This window comes from Salarias fasciatus, chromosome 10 (genome assembly GCF_902148845.1).
Source record: "Salarias fasciatus chromosome 10, fSalaFa1.1, whole genome shotgun sequence".
Classification (NCBI taxonomy): Eukaryota; Metazoa; Chordata; class Actinopteri; order Blenniiformes; family Blenniidae; genus Salarias; species Salarias fasciatus.
In genome coordinates, this window is record NC_043754.1 from 12,429,748 (window position 1) to 12,451,899 (window position 22,152).

Genomic DNA, 22,152 nt, shown 5'->3' on the forward strand with positions numbered 1-22,152 from the left:
GAGTCTCTGCTGGTAGTAGAGTGGTAGCTGTGGGTAAGATTGGTTTTTTGCGTTGCCAGCAGTCCGTTCAGGAATGAACCACAAGTTGTGATTCTCTAATTTTGTTTGAAATCACTAGAGAGGTTTGCCTCGCACTTGGCTTTTGAGGTTTCCAGATCTGATGATTCAGGGCATTTTGTGTCTCTGTGTGTGTGTGTGTATTTCAGCAGGTGAGTGATCCTAGAGAGCCACCTTGATTTGATGTCGGTGTTGTACAGACTGAGACACGGTCACAATAACACTCACTGCTAAGTTAGTACACGCTACCGGCTCGCCAGAGATCTTCCATCTCTAACCGAGGAACATGACCCTGTTTATCTCTATGGGAAGGCATGTGCACACAAACACACATACAGTACATGTACATAGAACAGACACAATCAATAGAAAATGACTTCATCGCCAATCGATTATTGCCCCTTTCAACTGTACATCCCAGCATTGATTTTAGGTTTTTGTGCAGCAGAGCATTGTCCCCTCATTGAACGTTTGTGCTATATATATATATTTCTATTCCTATATATTTAACATCTGACCGTGGGTCTTACTTGACCTTGGATCTGCTTTTGAAATCCACATTAAAGTTTTACGTCTTGTTGGAGCCCGTCCAAATTAATCTGCACACCCCACGCGTTATCAGGGTCGTGACCTTACACGCCACACATTATTCAGCACGGTCTGGTGTTCGTTCGGCTCCTTCGACTGACCTTTCGCCGTCCTGTCCGTTAACGTTAACACTTCCTTTACAAACCTCTCTGCCTGAGCAGTGTCTTCCGTTCCTCCGGTTGGAGGTACAACATCTGCTGTGGTAATTAATAATTAGCCTAAACCAGTGACAAGGGGTTTGTCGGGTGTTACTTTTGGACAGGACAAATGCTCAGACCGGAGGTCATACAGCTTGGGTGTGAAACCACACCTGCTGATGCCCTTTCACTTCTCCGTCCAGCTCTTAGTGCATTTTTCACTACTTTTAGAGCAGTACAGATACAAAAAAAACAAAACCAAAACAACTTCTAGACTGAAACTCGATGTGGACACACTATACAACGCTACAGCAGAATAAAAGCTTCTAAAGAGGCTACAGGTGAATGAAAAGACAGTAATCGAGTTGTATGGTATTGCACAGCTGTAGAATAGGGGAAAAGAAAATACAGTGTACGGCACGTCCCCCAAGGAACAAAGTTAGTATTAGTATGAGAGGTTTGTTTACATCCAAATGCGATGCCTGGGTCTGGCTCAGTGCTTTCATTAGTTAGTTCCAGTGCAGTAACACATTGGTACCTGGCAACACAGCAATGACGTTAGGTACCAAAAGAGAAACACACAGTACACACCCGACACGGCTATCTATGGCCATCCGCAGTCACACAAGCGCGCTCACCAATCACTGTTGCACGCTGGGTTCTTGAAGAAGTTGGCAATTAAGAACAAATGGAGCTCATAAAAGACTGTAATGTTGATGCAGCACGCTGAAAATGTAGAAAAAGAGACACACAAACACACCCACACACACACACACACGCACATGCATTCAAATCAATAACTTCTGACATCAGGTGATGGATGAAACGCCACCGGGAACCAATCTGAACAAGATGCTGAAATCACCAACATAGAAACACACCCTTGGCAAAGTTCACATTGAATAAAGTGCCAGCAAACGATCCGATCAGAGAAAGAGACGTGTGCCCTCCGAGTTTGACTCAGTTGCGGGATGGAAAGAGACACGGGTAAGCCTTTGTACAAGAAATCATAACGATGAGGGGCGGTCGGGGAGGGGCAACCGGGCGCCTGTGCTTCCACAGCGCTGTCAGTCTTCGTAACGTCATCACGTGTCGTACCCGCCATTTGAAATGGCGATTGGAACAGAGGGTGAGTGGGACAGATGCGGAGCCTCTGGCGCTCCGACGATAAAGATTCGAAGACAGATCAGTAGCCATGTGGAGAGAGGAGGGGAGATCAGAGGGTCAGGTAACGTGGAAACTGACATCAGCATTGCATCTTTTATCCATCATCTGGTCCTTTCTCCTCTTTCCTCTCCCCGCCGCTTTACTCTCTGTCCTCTTCTTCCTCCTGCACTGGATTTGGTTCTGGTATTTGTGTTCTTTCACTCCATCTCTTTTCCTCTCGTCTTCTCTCTCTCATTCAGCTTTGCTGCCATGGTTACAACATCCTCTCTACATGAAGTGCATCTGCAGAGGATGGGGGGTGTTGGGGGGGAGAATCAAGAGTAATTTAGTTCAACAAAACACCTCATCAAGTGTTCAGGCATCTATTGACAGGCATATTACCTGCCGCAGTGCCAGAAAACAGCTTCTTAGGGGTGTGCGCGTTCAGTGAGCAATTATATTACTCTGTCATGTTTGTAATAATTGGCCAGAATGTATTTGATTGTTTGTTCTTGGCAGACTTCTGTAGCCCTACCAGCGTGTTGCTTTAAGCGGCGCCTTTTCCGCACTTCCTGGTCAATTTCAAAATGATCCGACGGCCTGATTACTGCTGCTTCTGGATCATTACACCTTCAGCATGTCAGCAGCAGTCATGACTGAGAGCACATCAGTTACTGCAGGAGACCGGCAGACATGAGGTGTCGAATTAATCAGGAATATTCCAACCTTGCTTCTTCTTCTTTTCCTTTTTTTTTAAACTGTTTTATCTGTGTGGTGCCGCCGACATGTAATAAAGTATTTAAAACCCATTTCTGCCTCCGAGAGTAATTTACATTTCTCAGAAGTGCGTTCAATAACGTCAGGCTTTTTTGGCTGTACAGCAACTGCCTCCCCGAGAGCTACAAAGTGCCGAGCATAAAAGCATGAGCTGCTCAATATTCAGTCAGGTTTTAGTCTGGATTGTTTCCCCCCTCACAGCCTGTTTATTGCCCACTAAACAGATTGTCATGTTGAAAGAAAAAAAAAAACAGCTTTTCAAAGCGAGAGCTCCATCGAAGCTTTCACGGTAACTTGAAAAAGTAAATGACTGACTCTGTCTGGGATTACACGAAGAGACAGGAGGATTTACAGCAAGCCGACACCCACAACAGATCTGTGATTAGTTCTCCGGGTGGTTTCAGACAACCTCCCTTTAGGGTGCGTTCAAAGTGTTCCTGCAAGAAATGGTGCTATTTTTTTAAGGCAAACAGCCGATCACACTTAATTACAGGTTGAAAAATAAAAAAGTATATTTAGAATATGAACATTTTAGATAGATTTATCATTTCATAAATATCTACTTAATGGTTTCCTGCGGTGAGACTTGCAGATCTACATAATGACTTGTTACCTGTGTTCCCGGGATGGGTCCAAAAGGATTGGTGGGTCTCAAGACAGGCTGGTTGTACATGACAGGCTGTGGGGGCATCATGGGAACACCCCCCATCTGATGACTCATCTGAGGAGGGAGCTGCTCGGGGGGGAAAAAAAGACGACCGTCTTAGCATGACAATTCATCATAGTAATCAGTCCTGCGAATTTGAATTTTGCGGGATATGGATGAATGTATGGAATGCACGGCTATCCTTCATTACCATTCCATACACAGGCACTTGGGGTGTCGTCATAGGAAAAGCCACTGGTGCTGGAGCCTGGCCAAGAAAACACAGACAAACCTTTCCAATCTCACCTAAAAGTTCATTCTGGCAGACGGCATCAATAAAGTCGGCTATATGTTGAGACTGGAGTCATCTTCAGTCGTAATTGTTTGATTTTCGCAAAAATATAGACATTTTCAAGTTTAAGTTATTCCACACAAGTTTCCTGGTCCAGACCACTCAAGATGAAACTGGGCTGTTTGTGGCCCTGAAACTCAATAAAAGATATGTTTCTATATTCTTAAACATCTGTTCCATGATCCTTCATAGTTGTAACACCCATAAGGGATGAAATAACAATGGCAAAGCAACACTATACCGATAATTCCTGCAAAACAACCTTAATAAAATGTGACTGATGCATATCCTAAAGATGTAGATACTTACATAGCCAGTATAGATCATCCCGTTCTGTGGAAGAAAAAAGAAAAAGCAAATTAATAGACTACTCAAAACAACATTGCTTCTTGCTATTCAGAACTCTAACAGAACAGATGAACCTGTCCACTGCAGTCAGACCAAAGTTTGTCTCTCTGATTTCCATTCCAGTCATGTCACCGGCTTTCCAAACCATTTGCTGCCAAAATGAGCAGTTTGAGTTGAGAGGTCAATCAGCCCGAAATTAAAAGATGAAGACAGATTGAATGGAAGAGACGTGTGGGTAATTAGAGCGTCGCACAAAGGGCAGAGGGACCTTTCAAAAGCCGTGAATGCAGCATGAAGTTACATTTAGCCCGAGGTGTACTTTATGAATTTCACACCAAAGTGAAGCATGTCATTAGGAGAAACCAAGTTCATTGAAAGAATAATGGATGACAGATAATAACACAGTACGACACATTTTCCAAAGATTGAACACGAGCGTGTGTTATCAATGAACTGGATCAATGAGACACAACAGCAAATGCACAACTGTAGTTTTTCTAAACTTCATCAATGCAAAATGTCAAGTTTTATCTTAATGTTAGTCTCCAATCTTTGGAAGGAGGCGAGAAAACAGCAGCCTCAGTGTCACCTCTAAGACATTTTTGTGATATACACACCAAATCCAGCACAGTATCCAACCTGGCCGAGCTCATTCAGTTTCACAATAAAAGTCTGGAGGAGTGGGTGAAACGATGGGCGAAGCTCTTGGCTACAGCAGTGCTGTTGTTTACATGATGATCAGGTTATCATTTACCCACTGAGCCCAATTCAGCCCACAGACGCCACGCGCCAAAGAGGAGAGCCAAAAATGTGAAAGGCAGGCGAAGGACAGACTGAAGTTGAAGTCCCTCCACGCCGCCGCACGATTTACAGCAGTGGCACAGCTTCGATTTAAAATAGCACTTCATTGATGAATGAGGTTGTTCACAAAAAGGAGAAATGAAGCCACAAAAACCACTGAGACTTTCAGTCAAGGGTGTCAAACATAAGGGCCCGGAGACCAAAACCGGCCCGCAGGAGGCTCCAATCCGGACCACCAAACCACCAAGGAAATTACATAAAATGTCAAAGAAAACAGAGATTTGCAGCCACAACGCTGAGACCTGAGCTGAGATTTGAGCCATGACAGCGACCTTGAGATCAAACTAGCATTAAACTCAAATCCACGCTGTCGTCAGGCTGAGTTAGTAAAAACATGCCTGATGCTACAGCTATGAGAGAAGTTTTTGGGCATTTTGCACCACAGGCCTTTAGTAAAACTGGCTTAATGATGACATCGTAGTGACTTTCTGTAGTAATTATTTGGTTTTGTGGAAATATATAGACATCTTCATCATGTATTCTCTGCACCACGGCAAAGAACAAAACATTAAAGTTTAAAAGTAAAGGTTTTAGTGGTACTATTCTGACTCAAACTTTCCAGTTTTTAGGCTTCATAATTTGAAGTTTGTTCAAGGTCTGACTGAATTTGTTAAAAAAAGGAAATTGACCTGTCGATTCTGGTGTCAGACGGATCGAAAGGCGCTGTAAAAACTGCAGATATTCTTCAGAGCTGAACCAAACACGGGCAAGCAATGGCCTCCATCCACATATTTCAATTTGCAAAGTAATGGTGGGATGAAAGTCAGTTTAAGCATATTTGAACTGTCTATTAAAATTAGAGACATACAATTAGTCATTTCCTTTGCAATTTTACTCCTGCAATGCTCATAAATCCTTTTGGCAAAAGTTCTTTGTCACATTTTGCCCCTTCTGTTGTGATTATGAAGTTTTTGCAGAAGAGAAATTTGTTCTTTTTCTCAGGGTCGTGAGAAAACAACGTTCTGACCAGAAATGACTTTGTTCATGTTCTTTCAATACCAACTCTTGTTCTTGTGGAGTCTGTATCCACGATTAAAATCAACACAAAACATGTTGATTTATGGAACACAGCTCAAACAGTTCACGGTTAAGAAACACAGAATTCATCGGTTGTGAAGGAGTTTAGTTCCCTTTTTTAGTTTGGCTCGATCGGTGACTCTTAAAATCTGTGTATCTGTCTTTTTTACATCTAATTGTAGAAACAATTACAGTCAGTAATTCTTCAGATTCTCAGTGGATGTGCAGGTAAACTCCATGTTTGTAATTGTAACGTTAAAACATAAAAATCAAAACAGCAAACAAACAAAAAAAAAGATAATGAAGGATCTCAAACCTCAATAACAAAATATGCAATTTCAAGATCATTTAACCAGTGTGGGAGGTGGAAGAGTAATTGCGATAATGTTCAATTATAAGACTTTGGTTCAGTATGGCGTCACATGACACACCTCACTTTCTGATATTTCAGCAAGCTTCACGCTCCAAAAGGCAGCCAGTCTGCGCACAGCCGTCTGTAAGGTCACTAGCTGCAGACGAGACGTTCGCCGCCTGATGAAATTTAAAATCCAGCCAATTTGAAGCTCCCTGCGGTCTGCAGAGATTTATACTTGGTGTATAAACCAGACCTTTGCTCATTTAATTTAACTGAACTAACAGGAGAATGAAGATGCTGTCAATCATGCGGCAGCGCCTCACGGTCATGAGAGGAGGTCTAATCAGGCTGCGTGGAGAGACTCCCAACACGCCGCGCTGCTGCTGCCGGGGCTTTTAATTTACCATCTGAGGAACGGGCATGGGTGCAGGTGCCATGGGATGGGTGCTGTGGGTCCAGTTGGTGCTGGTGCACATGGTCTTGGGCTGCCAGCCGCCGCCCCCCGAGGGCTTCTTCTCCACCAGCTGACTCCACTGGAGCTCCGGTCTGACACACACCAGGCAACGCAAGCATTTACAGGTGCACGGACCGCAAACTCAGTAAACAAACAGACGGCGGGAGTCAAACGCTCGCTGCTCAGTTTTGATGTCAACCAAACCCACTCACTTTTTAGCTGGCGTCCCCCCAAACTGCAAGTCTGAGAGACGGCGAGAGAAAAACATCAGTTAAAAAGTCGGCGTCTCAGCGAGAGAAGGGAAATAGAGAGAGAGAGAAAAAAAAATGGATGTGATGAGTGAGTTTTTGGAGAGAGACACGCTGCATACTCACTGCCAACGAGGTTGGCTAACGAAGAGTCCAAATCGTTGGGCAGCATTTTCCCAGAGTGCAATGGGGCTCCAGGGCTGTGAATTTGAGTGGGCGGGGATGGCTTTAGCAGATCACCTTACGTCCAGGGGTAACCATGGTAACGAGCAGAGGGAGAAAAAAAAAAGGGGGGGGGAAATGAGTCAAAAGCATGAAGCGACTGACCATCACTGTCACGCCGTATCCTGCTCTTGGTGTGCGGCTCGAGAGTGAGAATTCCATTTGCATACTTTGCTGGTCATTTGCATGATTGCATCTGTGTGTGTGTGTGTGTGTGTGTGTGTTTGCGTGCGCGCTGCCGCGCCTCCCCTACCTCCCCAGGCATTGTTATTGTTGGGCACAGTGTGTGTGGTCTGGATGGGGGTGAAGCTGGGCTGCAGGGTGAACAGCTCACTGGTCAGGTTTGGCACACTGCAGGAGGGAAAGTAGAGCAGATAATGCAGATATGTTTTCCATTTGGCCGTGAATGTTTAATTCGCCGCCGTCGCAGAGCAACAAGACTTCTCTTTAAAGAGCTGGTGTGACGACGGGAGTTAAAGGAGGCTCTGCGCTCTCCGCTGTAGGAGCTGATCCACTCACTGGTTGTTTACTGGTACGATGGGCGAGTTGGAGAACAGGTCTGTGGCTCCTCCGCTGCTGTTGGCGCTGCCCACCGACTGGGTGCTGGGCGACACGTTGGGCGTCTGAATGTCGATTACTTTATGACCGTCCTCCTGCGTGGAGAGAACCGGCAGAACATAATCATTACCTTCTGCTTTCCTGGACGTCGTTTGATGGAAATATTAAAGCCTCTGCAGAGGCGCGGTGCTCGGGTTTGTGAGTTCATTTCTATTCTCCGTGCATCCCCGCACGCCACGGACCAGCAGCCGGAGACAGACGGTGTATTTCACTGTACTGCAGAACTAAAGCACTTGTCTGTTTGAATTTAACAACGGGGGCGCAGGACAAAAAGCACGAGAGATTCTCGCCGCGCACAGGTACTGTTTTTCTCGGATAAAAGCAAACAGTTTGAAGTTCAGTCCAGGGCAGGGTTGCTGCTGCGCAGGATTCAAACGCATAAACCTTTCAGCGGCGTTGGAGAGTCTGACGCGCGTCTTGCCTTGTGTTGCTGCAGTCTGTTGTCCTCCGTCTTATCGTCCATACGGCTGAGAGAGATGCCGGTGCTGGAGAGGGACGACACCGCGCTGGATAAGGTGCTGGATCTGAAGGCGAGACACACACTCACTTCATTCCTGGATGTTTGTTTTGACTTTGCTCTTTAAAACTGATTCACACATAAAAGAAGAAATTCACAGAGATTTTAAAATCTTCTTCCTCGCGAGGAAAGCCTGATATGAACAGATTGATATACTGACAGAGCGATGCGTCAGACTAGAGGTCTGAGGATACACTTTATTAAGATTCATTATCCAATGATGTGTCTTCACTTCATTCCAGTGCGATCCGTCCTACAGGCTGATTGATATTGATAGAAATGTGCTGCCATGCTCGATGCACAGAGCAGATGTTTTCTATCAGCATCCACACCATCTCAACCTCCATCTTTACACGGGTCAGCCTGAGCTTTCTGATTTCTGGTCCTACCTGCTGGCTGTGGAGAGGTCTTTGAGCTTCCGGCCCTCCAGAGAGGCTAAGTGCTGCTCCAGAGCCTCCAGGAGCGAGCTGGGGGCCTGGGGGGGGGGTTAAACGGGGCCGGGGGGGGGTTGAGGGGATAACGTTAGCGCCACAAGTCTTGTAGGCAAAAGTTGGGCACACACCTTTCTCTCACGCTTTCTCTCATACCTTCTCCTTCTTCTAACACGCACACACACACTCACACACGTAAAGCAGCAGCAAAAATGAAAGACATCACCCTCAGAGTCACTATCTATTCTACGACAGCTTGTTGTTCTGTTTTTTTTTTTTTTTTGCGTTTGGTTTCATCAGGTTTGGTTGACCAGCATGCACACATTAGCCTTGGATCATGCAAGCGAGTCCCGCAGCAGGACTGACGGTTCAGGACAGAGCGGAGCGTCGTGGCTGCGAGTCTCCAGCGGAAAGAAAAAAATAAAAAAACACAACAAACACGTCTGTGAGCCGTCTAAGGAGCCCATGCAGAGAGGCCAGCAGTGCACAAAAAAGAAAAAAAAAACACTCTCATAACCAAACACACACGTACACACGCATACACGCAAAGAAAATCACCATTCCAAACAGTTACGAGTTAACTAATGGATTCCACTTCAGGTTAAAGATCAAATCGAGGTGTGAGTGCTTTGATTGAGTCTACTGAAGCGTGTTGGCCAGAGGACCTGAGCCGCCACCGAGACCGCCTCCCGCTGGAAGCCAGAGAAGTTAACTCAGTGAAATGTAAACATCTGGTGAAAAGCCAAGGTATACACATTGATAAGCAGGCCAGCAATTTGTACCGGAAATAAAAAGGGATGGATGGGTTGACTTTCGCCCACATGTGATCCCGCGGTTTTCACCCAGAGCTTTACATTTCCACACCAGAGAACACGCAATGCAAACACAACAGGCAAAGAAAAGATTTCTCATATACTTATTTTAAGGGGGAAAGAGAGTAAATTGCGAATTCTGGATATCCTTCTTCAGAGAAATCTAGAATATGCTAAAATTTTAAAAAGTAAAACAGACACATATCTAGAGCTCAGTAGAGGCATGGCTCACTAGGTTGTTGAATAAGGGCATATAAGGTCTTCATAAGCACTACAAACATGACACGACTTCAGTTTGCTGTGTGATTTGTCACATTCAACACCCAATTACGCGTCCGCTGAAAAAGATAAGCTGCATTTGAGGTTTTTTTTTTTTGTAAAAGCATGATATGCAGTACTTATGATGACATTATGTACTCCTATCCAAGTCACATTTGCAGAAACCTATTTAATAAAAAAAACCATTCGCTGCTCTCCCCACAGCTAATGCAAAAGGGACGTAATCTTTTAAGAAAAATGATTTGAACACTGCTTATAAGAGCAGAACCCTATTTCGTGAGGTGGTGCTGACTCATGTGAACGATAAGCCTGTGAATCAACAGATAAGCCTTGATATTTACACTGGGAAAATGCCAGAACAACTGCTCGTAAAAAGCAAAAAAAAAAAAATAAATACATTAAAAAAAATCATCTGACAGATGCTAAGCCCCAGTCATGGACATCTAAGATGAGTCTGTCTTTAAAAAAATAAAAAAAAAAATCTGAATACATTGTTACTCAGCTGCTTTAAAAATCTTACCTTTGAGTAAATTTTGCTCTGTAATAATTCAGATAAGGAGAAAAAAAAAAACATTTTGCTTAAAAAAATTGTGGAGAAAAAACAAATGCTGCTTCGAGGTTGTTTCCTCTCTATTCTAGACTGTTCAGACAGAAAAAAAGGAGACAAAGCGAAGGAGTTAGGGAGAGTGGAGAAGAGAGGAGGAGGACGGGGCAGCTGCAGTGTGGGCAGGTCTGTAGGGTGAGTAGGGAACGGGAGCGTCTAGAATGAAGCATTATGGGACTGACTGGACGGATTGAGATACTGGTTTGACTGACTGGTTGATTGACTGATTGAGATGAGATGTGGACTGACCTGTGTGAGATCGGGGCTGTCGCCCTGATCTATCCCAACTCGCTGTGTCACAAAAAAGGAGGGAGGGGTAAGGGGAGGGAGGAGGGAGGCAAAATAAAAAAAAAAAAATAATAAACCAAATGTAAAAACATAACAAGGAATAAAACAAAAGACCCAACAGACCACAAGATTAAATGAAATTAAAAAGAAAGGGAAGAGGCATGTGAAGAAGGAAGAGGAAGAAGAGGAGGAGGAGGAGGAGGAGGAGGGAGAAAGAAGAATCAAACCCAAGCATCCATTACTTCATGCAGTGGCTGGAAAGGAAAACAAATAAAGAACAGAGGAAGAGGGGAGACGGGCGCATGCACACACATACAAAACACCTATAAATACACAGTACGTGTACACACACACACACACACACTTATAAGTACACGCGCTCACACGCACACGCACGCACGCACGCATACACACACTGAGATCTGGAGACTGGTTGGAAATGAATGCTGAGCACGACTGATTGAACAGGCAGGGCGGAGAGGGCAGACAACAGGTCACGTGACTGCGAGGTCGGAAACATCCAAAAGGAAGACACTCAACTAATGTTGACTTTGAACAGAAAGAGAAGGGAGGGACACAGATGACACACAAACAGACAAACACACATTTTGTTAGACAGGTAAAATGAATGGGTCCTTAAAGTCAACGTTAGTCTGCTGGGTTGTTTTTTTTTTTGTTTTTTTGTTTTTTTGGTCTTTGGATCAAGCGGCTGCACCCCAAACCTTCTTCCAAATGGGATCGAAACCAAGCAGTGAGAAAAGCCTTTGAGGATGGCGCGCGGGACAATGCTACGCAGTCCTACAGAGGACCGGACTGTGTAAAGTCGCTGTGAAGCCTGGCCGGGAGGACAGCAACCGTTAACCGGACAGCAGCCGTCACGGAGGAAACAAGAGCTTCTATTTGCTTTTTAAAGAAAAGGAAGGAAATTAAAGAGGAGATCAGGAGACAGAGATAGTGATAGAAAAAGAGCTTGCTTGGGCATGCAGTGCAGGCATGTGAACAGGCAGCACGCGGGGCAAAGGGGGGGGGGGGGGGGGGGGGGTCCCTCAAGTGGAAGCTGTACATGAGTGGCTTTCTGATAGGCTACGGTTCAGCCAATTACGGCTGTCTTGGAGTAACCCCCATCCCCGGGTCAGGGCAAGAGAAGGACAGAATCGGGAGGAGAATCTAGATGCAAAAAGAGACTTGGAGGATTAAGGAGGAGACACTCCTGGACACTGATCTGCGGTATTGACCGGAAATCAGATCCCCGGGGTTTAACAGGAGTCTGGAGCAAATGTCAACAAGTGGAAGAGGATTTTCTTGAATTCTTCTGACTGACAGGAGAAAATGAGACGAGAACATTAAATATCTTTATGTGAAGCCAGAGGGGGAGGACGCCGTTGAGATTCGCTCCAGACACGGCCGCCGACTGGCGTCTTAGCTCCTCCGAGGAGGAGGAGCGTCGGGACAAACGGACGTTACCTCTGCCACTTTGAGAAACTCAGAGAGTTTGGTCATCCTGTTGAGGAAGGTCTTGTAGATCTCCAAGGCCTCTTTGCACTGGTTCTTCTTCATGTCGAAGTACTTTTCTGTGTGGGAGACCGGAATCAGAGCCACAAACACCATCAAAACATGCTCTGAAGAGTGAAAACAGTTTGCTGATCTGAGGATTTATCCTCTCACTGCCACCTGTTTGTCATCTTGTAAAGAGTCCCAGGATGCAAAGAGCGTTAGTTAAAGGCTAAGCGGCCGTTTAATGAACACTGTAAAGAGTCTGAGGGTCTGTTCTTGGCCTCTTGCACCTCACTGGTTTAATAATTGATGGATGAAAGGAAGGTGATCATTACAGTCTTTAATTGGACTTTGAGAGACTGTAGTAGGGAAAATCGATCGTCTCCAAAGGAGGATCAGATCGAGTCCGACGGACTGTGATCTGCACATCAGAGGAGCAAACAGCCGAAGCCATGTGAACGGCGAGTGTTCGGGTCGGCTGTGATTTACCCAACATGTTGATGACGCCCTCGTTGTACGCGGCAAACAACCGTATGGAGTCTTTGAACAGCAGCATGAAGGCGGTGTTGATCACTCCGTTGGTCAGCTCGTTGGAGTTGGGCTGGACCGGGAGAGCAGGCGGGTTGAAGCAGCCGCTCACGGTTTGTTTGTTTTTTTTTTTTTTCTTTTTTAATATTTCCATGTTTGAGTTTTACCTGGAAATCCAGCAGAGCGTCCAGCTGGTTCTGGATGACGGGCAGAGTCTTGATCAGCTTGTCGGTGTTCATGGTGCGCATCACGCCGTCGGCACTGAAATCACAGCAGCAAGGCGGTAAACCCCCCCGAACGCCACTGTCAAAAGGACCGTCGTCTTTACTGTCATCAGCTATATTAAATAATGTGATAGTATTTCAGATTTCATCTAGATTTTTTACTTTCATCTCGCAGTTTTGTTTTGTTTCAGCCTCTCATTTGATGAGTTTTTATTTTATTCCCTAATGTCGAGAAATTATTTTAATATCACAATTTTATCAACTTGTTTTCTCTACTTTACTTCTTGAAGATTTTTTTTAAACAAATGTCTGTATACAGCATGCCTTAACCTCTTAGAAATACTTCAAAAAAGGATGATTTAATCTCCTAATGAAACTTTACTTTGTTTTAGAACTTCTGTGACCAATGATTCAGAAGATACTACATGTTTAATATTGCTAGCAAACTGCTTGAAAATGGTAGAGATGATAAACTGTCACACATTCAACCGCTTTTGTAGCTTGCATACAGTCAAATGCATTTTTTTAGAATATAGCACCATTCAGACAGTGAAAGATTCTTCAAAGTGCTTCACAAAAGAGACCGACAGAACGCTGGAATGAGAACTGATGCTGTACAGACACAGGAAAACCATGTTTTTCAAACATGCATGCATCCAGACATATAGATTCCTCTAATTATAGTAGTTTATGTGTGGAGGCAGTCTGGAGAGAGTTGAATAGAAACATTCACCCTGTAATCGCTGCCGTTCAGAAAAAGTACCAAAAAAAATCAATTTACGGCATTTCTGAGGTAAAAAAATATACAGTTTCTACGACTCACTGTTGAACGTAATGTTTAGTTTGTTGGGGTGAAAACATCCACAGCGGTGCAGTGGTTTGTATTCTCATCTCACAGCAACACGGTGCCCGTTTGGAGTCCAGATTTATGAGCCTTTCTCTGCAAAGTTTGCATGTTCTTCCTGTGCTGATTTTGCTTGCGTGTGTGTGTGTGTGTGTTACCCTCTCTTCATCTTGGTGAAGTCCACCGCTGCTAGTCTGTAAGACATGGCTTTTTCATTCAGGTAGCGGCTGTATCGTCTGATGAAGGTCGACATGTTGTATCCTGGAGGGCAGAGAGGAGGCGCCGCAGTCACAGCCTGATCAGCTTACTCTACTCCCCAAATCGGGTTAGGAAGCCATAATACCTCTCATATGAAATGTATTACTTCCATTGTGACTAGATGTGTCATACTGGCTCTGGTTGTTTAATTACAATTCGCTTCTCAGCATCAGTCCTGAACGCCGGGCTTCTCGGACATGAATAGCGGCTTATTGATGGCGTTACAGATCCGGTGAGAGTCCCGACATAAAGTCATTTTGTGAGACGTACAGCACTGCTGAGCCCACAAACAGCCCAACGGCATTAAATCACCTTGTAGTGCAGCCTTATCGAGAAAGTTGTTGAGGTTGAAGAGTGTGTTTCTGGAGGCAAGATACTGCATCAATCTCTGGGGGGAAACAGGAGAGAAAAGTTAGTGTGTTATCTTGTTTCCAAAACCAGTTTTACTCATTCGACCAGCAGCTCACAGTGACTGGCATTAGAGAGCTTTTAATGCCAGTGCTTCTGGACTTCTTTGTATTTGCAATCATTTCTCGCGCTGCATTTTTTTTCCGCGTTTCTGTCTGAAAGCACAAGGCCGCGGTGACGCAACGGTCCTTCAAATTGGATGAAAAAGACAGTTCGAGATCCTTGAACGCCTCGGCCGCGTTCGCCATGTGTGTCAAGGACTGGTGGAGGCGGTGTAGGTGGAATAACCCGACACAAATGTTTCCACAATGACCAGGAAACAAAGAAAGAAATCTGCTGTATCTTCCTCGGTGTCGACAGCGGAGGACGGCAGACTGGTGCAGTGTTGTCGTCAGAGGGTGTTTGACTTGATGTACGTGCTTTAAAAAGTAAAGATTTGATCAATTCTGCATGTCTTGAGTCCAGGTTTCGCTTTAAGACTGAGAGTCTGGTTTCAATCTTCAGTCATTTGCAGCTGCTGGATGAATGTAAAGCTGTCGAGGAACAGCTGAGCCACGTTTTTTTTAATCCTTTTTTTTTTTTTTCCCGGACTGGTTTTGGATGCTTGGTGGTTCGTTAAAGTGAGAACGGATCACACCTTCGGGGAGTGATTACTTAAAGAAGCGCATTTAATAAAGTGATGTTATGAACGACGCATTTTAAAGCAACACTCTTCTGCACCACAGTAAACTGATTACTTCTGAGAAGCGCAGTCTCAATTACCGCACGGCGTCAGCGTGCTCATCGCTTGTTAGTTTTGTTGAATGCGAAGACATTTGTGGAGCTGCAGGGCTGCTCTGCTGCGATTTGCTGTTAAATGGAGGAGAAGCTCTTCATTAACTCCATCCTCACTCAATCATATTGAAAACGTCTGACTCAGAAATGTTGACTGCGATCGGCCTCAATGACGCGTCTGTTGCTGTCAAATTTCCTGAGCGTCTCCAAACCGTCCTCCATCCTTCTTTCCTTTCTTTTTTCACTGCGTTACGTTGAAGAAGGTGCTGACGCCAAACGAACGAACAAACAAAGCCGCTCGTTTTCAGCCCAGCATGTCCGGAGCGGAGTCACTAAAAGCCTTGTCGTCCCGAGGCCCTCAGAGGGTCGTCATCCCCGCGGTGATCGGCCCTTCTCCTCCGCTCCCGGGCGCTTATCATTTAACATGTTTGATGTTGCGGCTGTTACTCTCGGGGCGCGAGCGGCGGGGCAAAGTGATTTGTCATACTGGCCATTGAAATGTCAGCGGGGGAGCCCATCGGTCACTGTCGGACTTCAAAGAGCCCGGCCGCGAGGAGAAATCGCTGCGGCCTGCTGAGAAATATGCACATTTCTTTGTCGTATATCAATAACTGAATCCAGAGGACTTGAAGAGGAACGTCACTATCTGTCTTTCATGTTTGTGGCCGCTGCATTCTGAACAGGAAGCTCCTGAAATTCATTTTTTACTCCCCTTCTGGAGGCTCGACGGGTGTTGGGAATCTTCCTCTTTAAACTGATTGATTTTAGTTTTATTTACCGGGAGAAGTCGAAGTGGAGACTAACAGTGGTGAGCTGACAGAAGACAAGGGAAAGACAGACAACGGATCACCGGTTAAGATTTAATGAGGGATGAATGTGAGAATCTGTCTCCTCTGTGATGAACTGGCGACCCGTCCAGAGCGCACGCCGCCTTCACAGCGCCCTGCGACCCAGACTCCCATGAAAAGCTTTTTTTTTTTTTGTGTCCTCCTGATTAAATCAAGGCCGTTCCGTCAACGTGACGAGCGGGTGTGAACGTCCTTGACTCACCTCGTTGCCGTACATCATGAGGTGGTGTGTGGCGATGAGCGCTTTGAAAACCACGATCCAGCTGTTGCTCGCCGTGCGCTCCAGCAGCGTGTCGGCCAGGTGGGGGATGCTGACGTTCAGCTCATTGGTGCAGTGGATCAGGTCTGCGGGAGGCGAAGAAGAGAAACTGAGGAGCGACGGGCCAAACGAGAGAAAACACACAAAAACGCCCTGCAGAAACGATCGCTGTGTCTATAAACCACGTATTGATCTGAAGTGATCTTCGATGAGGTTTTGTATGATTTTGTGCGAATGATTGTTTAAAGACAGACCCTCATAGAGACAGATCAACACCAGCCAAGGCTACAGTATCACAAAATCCATTTAGCGGCTGTGATTCCGGGGCGTTACCTACCTGTTCCACTGAAATGTCAATACCCAGAGGACGGAGAGGGACTTTACAAGGTCAGTTCTCATTCAGCGCACTCAATTAAAAGGACAGATTGTTTTAATAACATGTGTGAAATGAATACAGATGAGATTTAATGAAACTGACTCAGGGGGTTTTCAAACACGCGGCCTGGGTGACCTTATATGCAAAGTGTAAAAACAACAAAGGCGCTATTAACTTTGAATTTTCAGGAGAAGTAGCTGCTCTTCCTAATTTGTTTACCGAGGATCGCGTTGATGAACCCACAAAGAGATGCAGAGGAGCTGAGCAGCACACAGCAGCACTGCTCAAGGGTTGAAAGAAAAACCCAGAAAAACCTTCATATATTTCATTTCATACAAGTAAATTCAAATGGAAATTGCTGCTGAAATGTTTGGGTGCTTCAAATGGATATGGAGCAAATTAGCACAGGTTCAATTCATCGGTCTTATAAATAACACGGAATGATTTCATCCAGATAAACCGTGATAGCGATCTCGGCAGTAAACACGCGGTATAACTGGGGCACGCCGCGCAAACAATGCCTTGAATTCTATAGGGATTTTGGCTAAAGATCAAAATGGGAAGTATGTACGGCATCTGTTTAATCTGAGAGATTTGCCGACTTTCGGTAAGGAGGCACAAACATGCTCCCTCCAATGTGCTGCCGTACATCTTGTCCCGGTCTGCAAATCCACAAATACAAATCCAACGGCTTTCCATAAAGAAAATGTCTCACATTCTCTCAGACAAGCAGGGCTTTCTCGGCCTGACCTTGGACATGCTCACAATAAACTCCATCGCTGAATGGATTATAGAGTGCATTGACTTGATAAAGGCTTCATGTAATCAGTTCAGTAACATTTAACAGCATTATCAAGATCGTTTTTCGGGGATAAAATCTCCTCATTGATATTCACACGCCGTGCAGCTAATATTGGTAATAATCACAGCTGGAAGAGAGCGATAAAAGGACAGAGGGCATTGATTTCTCAATATGATCAGTCCAGACAGTAGAACTGCAGCGCATCTGGAGCGTATTCAGGTTCTTCTGGCCAAAACCGTCCCTACAGTGAAGCACGGTGGAGGCAGCATCATGCTGTGCGTACGTTCATGAGCAGAGGAGGCGGTTGTCACGGTGCTGCTGCAGAAACACGACGAGAGCAAAACAACCCCGGCGGATCGGAGGGGAAACGAGTTACTGAGAGAGATCTTCAAACGGCTCGGTCTTCTGATGCTGTTCCTTCCACCGGATCAGAGGTTATCAGGGTTTTATTTGAAAGCACTCTCGTGTTTTCTGCACCCATTAAAAAGCAGGATGCCGCACAGTCCCACATGTTTAATGGAGGTCAGAGGCCGCGGCGACTCACCTCAGCAGAAAACCCTGCTCACACTGACTCCCTGTCGCTCTGGAGCCCGACGCCTCGGTAATAAGTGTAACAATACAAACTGTAGTTTATTGACTCTTCCGGCTTTTCCTGACATGAATTATGAATGCGGCCAGGCTGTCGGACTGTCTCTACGCTGCATTAATGTCATGACATTTTGCTCCTTTGCTTTAGGGCCAAATGTGAGTCAAAGGCCTGCATGTTGCCAATATCTGAAGGCGGAAAGTAAAACATGGGGAGGAAACAATTAAACACTTTCCAAACACACGCTCCATGAATAGACGTCTATTTACAGTGAAAAACATCCAGTTAATAAAACTCAGCCTCTCGTGAAATGTTTTCCTGATTTAAAAAAAAGAATATATATTTGGATATTGAGGTTTAATTGGTTTCTTTTCCCGAGCTGCCTTCATAAAACCCCATTAAAGGCCCTCAGATGTTCACAAACTGGACTCTAACGATCCCAACTGGAATTCGTTAATAAGTTTTAGCACCCATGCAGTTTAACTTCAGCTTTTACAATACTCAGCCTGACAGCTGTCATTTGCTAAGAAGGCCCAAAAATCCCTCCGTGCGCTCCTACAGCAGACGGAAATGAAGCGCCGACTGAATAGCTCCAGCGTATCATCCTCAGGAACTGCTTAAATAGAGCAGAAATATGAACAATCGTCTGTTTTTTTACTGCGTTGGCAAAGTAGCATAACACACTTTCAACACGCTACAATCAACAAATCAGATGCACTGTGCTGAAGTTTCGCCTGCGTCTGTCAGCAACAGGAAGGATTTAATCATCAGAATATGACAGCACAGGTAGCTCCGGCGGCGTGATGAGGTATTGATCGTATGACTGCCAGCTGGGAGTATTGATAAGCTGCATGGCAAATTAATAAGACGACTTAAGTAAGATTTATGTTTTCACCGTGCGTGATCTGATGTAATTAAATGACACCATGTTGTTGTTGGGATGAGAGTGAGTGAATGCGACTGAAGACGTTTTGCACCATAAACTGAGCTACTGTAAATGGCAAAAACAAACCCAAAACCGACCTCGTCCGAGGCAAGGCTTTGTCATCTGTTGTGTTTCTGTTCAAATGTTGTCCCGTCCGCTTCCTGTCAGCGTTATCTTCCACTTCAATATAAACCGCTGCTTCAGAAAACCATCCACCGAGCGTCACTTTTACGGCCACGGCGTACAAGCGAATACATAAAATTACTCAGCGGCACAGCCGGCGGCGCTTTATGGGCAGAAGGTCATTTGTGGCCTGATTACGAGGCCACTAGTTCATTAAGCTGTTCTGTTAAATAATCAGCAGTTGTTGTTGTTGATTTCACCCACCAGTCTAACAAGGTCAGTGTGAACTGAAGGGACAGTTAATGCTCTCAGGATTTCAGTTATTCATGCTGCATAAACATGACTGTTTACATAAATGGAACACGTTTGATCAATATCCCGTTCAGTATACATATTCAACACTAAATGCTCCCCATGTCCATCATTTGGAGGTGCTGATGCAACATGATAGAAAATAAAAACTGAAATGTCAGACCGGATCCCACAGAGGGAAACGTTTTCACAGGTATTTTTACTTTCAGGGAGATTTACCGCCTCGTGGCTCAGAACCAAAAAAGCTCAGCTCTATATTCAGTTACCTGCATCGATTCTGCTCCGTTTGCCAGGTTTATTCCCGCTGAGGGCTTTTACAGCCCTTTCTATTATCTCCAAACACAAACCAAGTTTGTGTCACTTTTAGGGCCCCGTTTACCTGAAGAGTCCAACGAGAGGAGACTCCCAGGCTCGGGCTGACTCACCAGGACTCCTGCTCTTTGCCTCTCTGCTCAGACCCACTGACCTGCTGATCACCAACCCCGAACACACGCCCTCTGCGCTCCCTCAGCGCCACTGGCATTAGCATATTCCGTCCCGCTCGGCAGGAAGTACGTCAGAACTTGACTGTGTTTCTGTCAGAACAGCTGCGTCGGCACACAAAACACACTCTGGCTTCCTGAATCCAGCTCTGCCAGAAAGGATCGGGGTCTTTACTGCGCCGATAAGAGCCGGATCAATTCCCAAAGAAGAATAAACTGACCCATTCTGAGAGAAACTTCTTTTGTCCTTGAGAGCGGCGGCATAAAGCGTTTTATAACCCGTGCGACGGATGGAAATTTGTCATGTAAATGTCCCGCTTCTATTTTCAGAACGTCTGCTCTCAGCCTTGAGTTAGGTGACATTTACTAGTTTCTGAGATACTCCCACTCGTAGCGGGTGCTGAAGGTGAACGACCTTCTACCGTTTAATATCTGCAGGGGTGCAGTGTTCCTGTAAAATCAGGATTTTTCAGTCTTCAGCTCAGTAACACCGATCATAACCGCGCCGGTTATTTAATGCTATTTATCTGTTTTTTGTTTTGTTTTTTTCAACGTACTTGCATTAACGCTGCATATGGAGGAATGAATGGACGTGATTTTCTTTGGAGTATCAAAAAGTAATCACGCAAATGCAGAAATCTTCCGGTCTCCATCTGTGCCATTCAAAATGTAAACATGAGAGCCGCAGCGGTAATCCAGCTGAAAACCTAAACATACATATACTGCTAATCAGCATTAGGATCAGATTGATATGAACTCAAAGCAGCAGTAATTACTTACTGCTGCATTTCAGGACTCACAAAAGGGTTTTATTTTTTTTCCTTCCCTCATAAATCCACTCCTAAACTTGCTCGTGAACCTCTTGAGCCGCCCTCATGGGTGTTTTCTCCTCCGAGGCCTTCTCAGCAGAGCAAAGCGGTACGGCACTATTTCGATGAATTATGCCGGAGCGCCTGGTGGCACATCTTGTGAGGGAGCCCAGAATCCCCAGTGTCACCTCTGCTGTGGACATGACTGACTGATCCACTGCCAAACTCGCTGGCTGACTGGATGGGGGCGCATGCATATCTGGATGGCTGACTCTCGGGCTGCCTGGCTCGCTGCCCCGCTTATTTCTCTCAGACTGATTTATCCACGTTTCCTCTTGATCTTGCTATCTGCCCGTCTGTCCGTCCGTCCGTCCGTCCGTCTCGACCAGCCCTGCCCGTGAGTCTGACTGGCAGCGCCATTGATTGGCCATGCTCTCTATTGATCATGTCAAGTAATTATAGCGAGGTAGAAAAGCCACCTAACCTAACAGCAGCCTCATAATCACTGGCCAAATCTGCATGTGAAGAACCCTCCTTCTCACATGATTGCCACTGATTGCACACAAACAGGTAATTAGCAGCATGTGGTAATAGGGTGTGTGTGTGTGTGAGAGAGAGAGAGAGAGAGCGAGAGAGAGGGCATGAGGACTGCTCTGTTTAAACCACCTAGGTGTAGCACCCACCAGAGGAGCTACAGTACACACAGTATATGACTCTCCTCCTCCTCCTCCTCCTCCTCCTCCTCCAGCACCTCGGGACTGACAGCAGTGCATTCATTAATGATAATGCATCAGAGGACATGACAGTGAACTTGAATGGAAGAATACAGAAAATAAAGAGGGAAATGTTGGTGATGCTGCACAATAACGCACAATCTGTACTGAAGTGTCTCCGGGGGATATAGTGCTGCCTCTTCCTCTTCCTCCTCCTCTGCTGCTGCTGCTGCTGCTGCTGATAGTGGCGTTAATAATGAATAGGCCTACACTGTAAAGCGGCTGGTTGCAATATGATTAGCCTATACCAGAGTGGCCTATTTCCCCTGAATGACATGCACAGATAGTGCCCGGCTGTTTGCCCCTCGCCTTGTATTCAAATCCACTGCTTGCAGTGATGGCCGGACACACTGAAGCTGCGTAAAAACACATTTTCTTTTTTTTTAATCTAAGGGAATGTAACGGAGCTTTAATTAAAGAGGCTGCGGGATGAGAGAGAGACAGAGAGAGAGAGAGAGAAGCGTAACAGATGCTGTTTATACAAGCTGTCCTTTGTGAGGAGGGATGCATACATGCAGTAGAGCAGTGATGGTATGCTTAACCTACAGTCAAGGTGTTTCTTCTTGGGTC

General features: G+C 45.4%; 1 protein-coding gene across 3 annotated transcripts in view; it reads right to left on the bottom strand.

The window, feature by feature from the left end:
• LOC115395417 (phosphatidylinositol-binding clathrin assembly protein-like) overlaps window positions 1-22,152 on the bottom strand; it is a 25,343-nt gene that overhangs the window by 2,750 nt on the left and 441 nt on the right. The window contains exons 1-19 of one of the 3 annotated variants that reach the window (XR_003932273.1): window positions 22,129-22,152; window positions 16,338-16,480; window positions 14,418-14,493; window positions 14,006-14,108; window positions 12,947-13,040; window positions 12,741-12,852; window positions 12,222-12,328; window positions 10,719-10,760; window positions 8,733-8,818; window positions 8,248-8,350; window positions 7,728-7,861; window positions 7,462-7,559; window positions 7,113-7,226; window positions 6,951-6,981; window positions 6,689-6,830; window positions 4,013-4,036; window positions 3,563-3,619; window positions 3,319-3,438; window positions 2,143-2,231 (exon numbers count right to left, since the gene is read on the bottom strand). The exon at window positions 22,129-22,152 is cut by the window's right edge and continues 106 nt beyond it. Coding sequence is in view for 2 of the 3 variants with exons in the window: in XM_030100952.1 (XP_029956812.1) it covers window positions 2,217-2,231; window positions 3,319-3,438; window positions 3,563-3,619; window positions 4,013-4,036; window positions 6,689-6,830; window positions 6,951-6,981; window positions 7,113-7,226; window positions 7,462-7,559; window positions 7,728-7,861; window positions 8,248-8,350; window positions 8,733-8,818; window positions 10,719-10,760; window positions 12,222-12,328; window positions 12,741-12,852; window positions 12,947-13,040; window positions 14,006-14,108; window positions 14,418-14,493; window positions 16,338-16,480; window positions 22,129-22,152 (1,625 nt within the window). In the remaining variant the exon portion in view is untranslated. Of the gene's footprint in view, window positions 1-200; window positions 2,232-3,318; window positions 3,439-3,562; window positions 3,620-4,012; window positions 4,037-6,688; window positions 6,831-6,950; window positions 6,982-7,112; window positions 7,227-7,461; window positions 7,560-7,727; window positions 7,862-8,247; window positions 8,351-8,732; window positions 8,819-10,718; window positions 10,761-12,221; window positions 12,329-12,740; window positions 12,853-12,946; window positions 13,041-14,005; window positions 14,109-14,417; window positions 14,494-16,337; window positions 16,481-22,128 lie in introns of those variants that run through there. The other 2 variants (XM_030100952.1, XM_030100953.1) reach the window with 2 other exon arrangements.